The sequence below is a fragment of the Pinus tabuliformis genome, chromosome 8 (genome assembly GCF_031772625.1).
Source record: "Pinus tabuliformis cultivar Carrire ecotype Pingquan chromosome 8, CPIR1, whole genome shotgun sequence".
NCBI lineage: Eukaryota > Viridiplantae > Streptophyta > Pinopsida > Pinales > Pinaceae > Pinus > Pinus tabuliformis.
The window spans coordinates 431576749-431580646 of record NC_142294.1 but is presented as its reverse complement, the minus strand read 5'-3'; the positions used below and the strand labels follow the sequence as shown (position 1 = coordinate 431580646).

At 45.6% G+C, this 3898-nt stretch overlaps 1 protein-coding gene across 1 annotated transcript; it reads right to left on the bottom strand.

Annotated features, from left to right (window-relative positions):
* Positions 1-399: 399 nt before the first annotated feature.
* On the bottom strand, positions 400-2647 carry LOC149235896 (uncharacterized). Its single transcript, XM_089368702.1, has 2 exons — positions 1267-2647; positions 400-524 (listed from the first exon to the last, which is right to left on the bottom strand). The coding sequence occupies exons 1-2, from the start codon at positions 2645-2647 to the stop codon at positions 400-402; spliced, it is 1506 nt and encodes a 501-aa protein (XP_089224828.1).
* Positions 2648-3898: the final 1251 nt, after the last annotated feature.

Here is a 3898-nt window from a genome sequence, read left to right as displayed (position 1 = left end):
CAATTTTAGCCCCGAGAGCTAGATTCAAGAGGTATGGGGACCTTATTCCGAGACCTCCTTTTTCTTGGGGCTGAATGACACTTTTCCATCCAACCAAGTTGAACTTTTTTTTCTCTGATTTCCCTCCTTGCCAGAGGAAAAAACGTAGGGCCTTTTCCAATTTGTGATGGAAGTTCATTGGAGCTTGTAACAATGAAAAACGATAGATAGGGAGAGAGGTCAAACCTGATTTGAGAAGAACAAGACGGCCTGCTGGGTTCAGCCACATGGTTCCCCATTGTTGAATTTTCCTTTTGATTTTGTCGATAATTGTATTCCAAGTTTCAGTCTTCAGGGGACCTTTGCTCACCGGCATCCCTAGATAGGTGAAATGGTTCCAATCGATCTTGTAAGAGACCTCTAAAATATTTGCAATGTTTTGAATGGTGTGAGCTGTTGCATTCCATCCGTATATGCAGCTTTTGACTTGGCTGATTCTTCCTCCGGAGCAGTCCATGAATTGGTCCAAGATCCTTTTGAAGCGCCTGGCAATGATGGTCGATGCACCACCCATCAGGAGGGTATCATCAGCGAATTGGGAGTGGTTGATGTTCTTTGTGCCCTGCTCGAATTGGATACCTGTAATTAATCCTGTTCTTCTACTGTAATCCAATGCTTTGCTGAGGGATTCAGCCATGAGAATGAAAAGGTAGGGAGAAAGGGGGCAGCCTTGCCTGAGGCCTCGGGAGGATTGAAAGGCTGCACAAGGTCTTCCATTCACCAGAGGCGAGATCCAAGGATTAGAGATACAGGCTTTGACCATATTAATGAAGGATGCATTGAATCCTAGTTTGCTCAAAACAGCAAAAAGGAAGGAGTGTCTGACTCTATCGAAAGCATTTGCTAGATCAAGTTTAAGGATAAAACCTTTTTCCTTTCGACTAAGACTAGAATGAATGGCTTCTTGTACCAGAAGGATAGAGTCGGAGATGTGCCTGTTGGCTAAAAAACCGCCCTGATTTTCCGAAATTAAGGAAGGGAGGAGAGGCTTGAGTCTTGTGGATAGGATTTTTGTGATTATTTTGTAAGCAGAGTTGCACAGGGATATTGGCCGGAATCTAGAGAAGGAGATTGGTCTGTTCTCTTTAGGGATGAGAGCTAAATATGTTGAGTTGGTATAGCCCCCTAGTTTGCCTTTCCTGAGGACCCAGCGAATCATCTTGAGAATGTCCTTTTTAATCATTGACCAATATTCTCTAAAGAAGCAGATAGGGAACCCATCGGGACCTGGGGCTTTGTCCGGATGGAGGCTCCAGATCGCCTTTTTTACTTCATCCTCCTCGACTTCTTGGGTGAGGCTGTTGTTCATTTCTTGAGTGACTTCTCTGCTCATATGTTGGAGGAAGTTTGAGAAGTCCTCCTCATTGTTGTCCTCTGTCAGGAGAGATTTGAAGTGGTTGGTTGCAGCAGCCTTGATAGAGTCTTGAGTTTCATGATTGTTCCCTTCTTCGTCTCTGATTGTATTAACTGTGTTTCTTGCCTTCCTGATTGTGGCTTGTTTATGGAAGTAAGAGGTGTTTTTATCACCTTCACGCAACCAGGTCTGCCGAGATTTTAATCTCCATTTGGTTTCTTCATCTCTAACTGTTTGGGTTAGCTCTGCATACAATCTGATCTCTTTTTGTCTTGCTTGCTGAGTGAGCCCTTCCGCTTCAATACTTTGCTGTAATTTTTCAAGGTTCTGCTTGATGTCTTTTTTAGCTGCCTCGGGTTCCTTGTAGTTGGTTTTTGCCCAAGTTTTTAGCGCCTGCCTCGTTTGCTTCAGTTTTGATTCCCAAATGAATATAGGGGAGCCCTCCACGTGCTGTGACCATGCATGCTTGACTATATCACGGGCTGCTGGAATTTGGTTCCAAAGGGAGGAGTATTTGAAGGGGAGGGGGCCGAGATGGCTTTGGCTTTGCAAGGTAAGAGTGATGGGGAAGTGGTCCGAGGCGGAAGTATTGAGGATGTCCGACTGTCCGTTGGAGAATGAGGACAAAAAAGCGATATTAACAAGGAAACGGTCAAGACGTTCCATAATGTTACCTGCTCCCAACCGCCTATTGCTCCAAGTATATTTACGGTTCTTGGGCTTTAAATCAACCAGGTCTTTTTCTTGCATGATGTGTTCCAGCCGGTTTCGAAAATGATCTGCAGTGAAGTTTCCTCCCCTTTTTTCATTTGAGTGCATGACCAGATTTAGGTCCCCTGCTAGGATGAGGTTGTTATCACGATCTTCTTCTAATTCTTCCTCTAAGGTGGTCCAGCAAACTTCTTTTTCCCTGAAGTGGTTGGGAGAGTAGATGTTGTAGATTTTAACTTCTGTGCCATTGTCCTTGTTTTCCAATTTAACACTTATCCAATGCTGCTGTGTTTTGACCAAGCTGCAGCTCCATTTGCTGATGTTCCACATTGTTAAAATACCCCCTGAAGCTCCTCTCGCTTCACTGGTGCAGCCACCGTACTGTTTTTGTTGGCCAATGAGTCTGCTGATTTCGGACTGATTTAATTTTGTTTCTTGAATAAGTAAGATATCAGGCTTTTCGCTGTGGATTAACTCCATGAGGGCAGCTTTTTTGGAGGGGTGCCCTAGTCCCCTGCTGTTCCAAGACAGCACTTTCATCATGATTTACCTGTGGTGTGCAGAGGTGCTCGCCTCTCTTTGCCTTTGATATTGTTTTCCTTGTCCGAAATTCCTAGAATGAAGGTTTCAATCGGTGTCTGTGATCCCATTGCTATATCCTTTTGCGCACTTTCTTCTCTATGCTGTTTTGCCGACTTCCTTCCTGGTCCATGTTTTTTTTGAATCTCACTAGATGCTCCTAGGTCCTTTGATAGGCTTCTTGTGATTCTTGTTGAGGTAGTGTCCGGGGAGGGTTGAGTGGTATGGGGGGATGAAGGGATATGCTGATCAGATAAAGGGTCTTGAATGGGATCTTCTTCAGAAAGGGATGCGAAAGGGTTTGAGGACGGAGGGATGGAGGGGTCAGAGGAACGAGGAGGAGAGGAGGGGAAAGGAGGAGGTACTTGCTGAGAGGAGGAGGGTGGAGGCCCAGAACTGGATGGGTGCATGGAGGGGAAAGGTGTTTTCGATGAGGGTTCAACTGAATCCAGGGGAGGGTTTGTCTTTTTTTTTTTCCGGACTATTTCCCATGCTTCCTCAGGGGCTTCTTTATTGCTATTATCTTCTGTTCTAGATTTGCTGCATCTGTTAGCAAAGTGACCGTATTCATGACATACCTTGCATTTGAAGGGGAGCTGCTCGTAGTCCACTTGCTGAATGTGCGTCCACTGGTCTACTTTGAGTTTGATTGCCTCTGGTAAGCCTTTGCCTAGGTCCACTTCTACGCATATCCTCGCACAAGCATACATATTCTCCTTTGGCTCCGATCTGTCTACATATTTCCCTACTGCGTTTCCGATAGCGCGAACAGATTCATCTCCCCAGCAGTGGAGTGGGAGGTGTGGCAGACGAACCCATACAGGGACCGCGTTGGGAACGTCCATTTCTGGATCGAAGTCAGGAGTCCAACGATTGAGATAAAGTCCTCTGGTGTCCATGAAATAGGGTCCGTTTCTGAAGATGAGGTTGCGATCTTCCACTGATTCAAAGAGGAAGGTAAAGAATCCCCTTCCACAAAATCTTATAGCGATTTTCCCTTGGACCATCGCATTCCAGTTTCTTTCCACCCAGCGTTGAACCGTGCGGGGGGAAGGCCATAACCCCGTGAACTGTCCAACTAATCCACGATCTGCAAGAGCCACGACAACTCTTCTTTTCGTCCAACTTTTTGACAAACTTTGATGCTGTAGGACGGATCCTTTCCTTGTTGTTCTCAGGAATGAGAGAAGCGAAGGCTTTCTCCATTTCTACTTG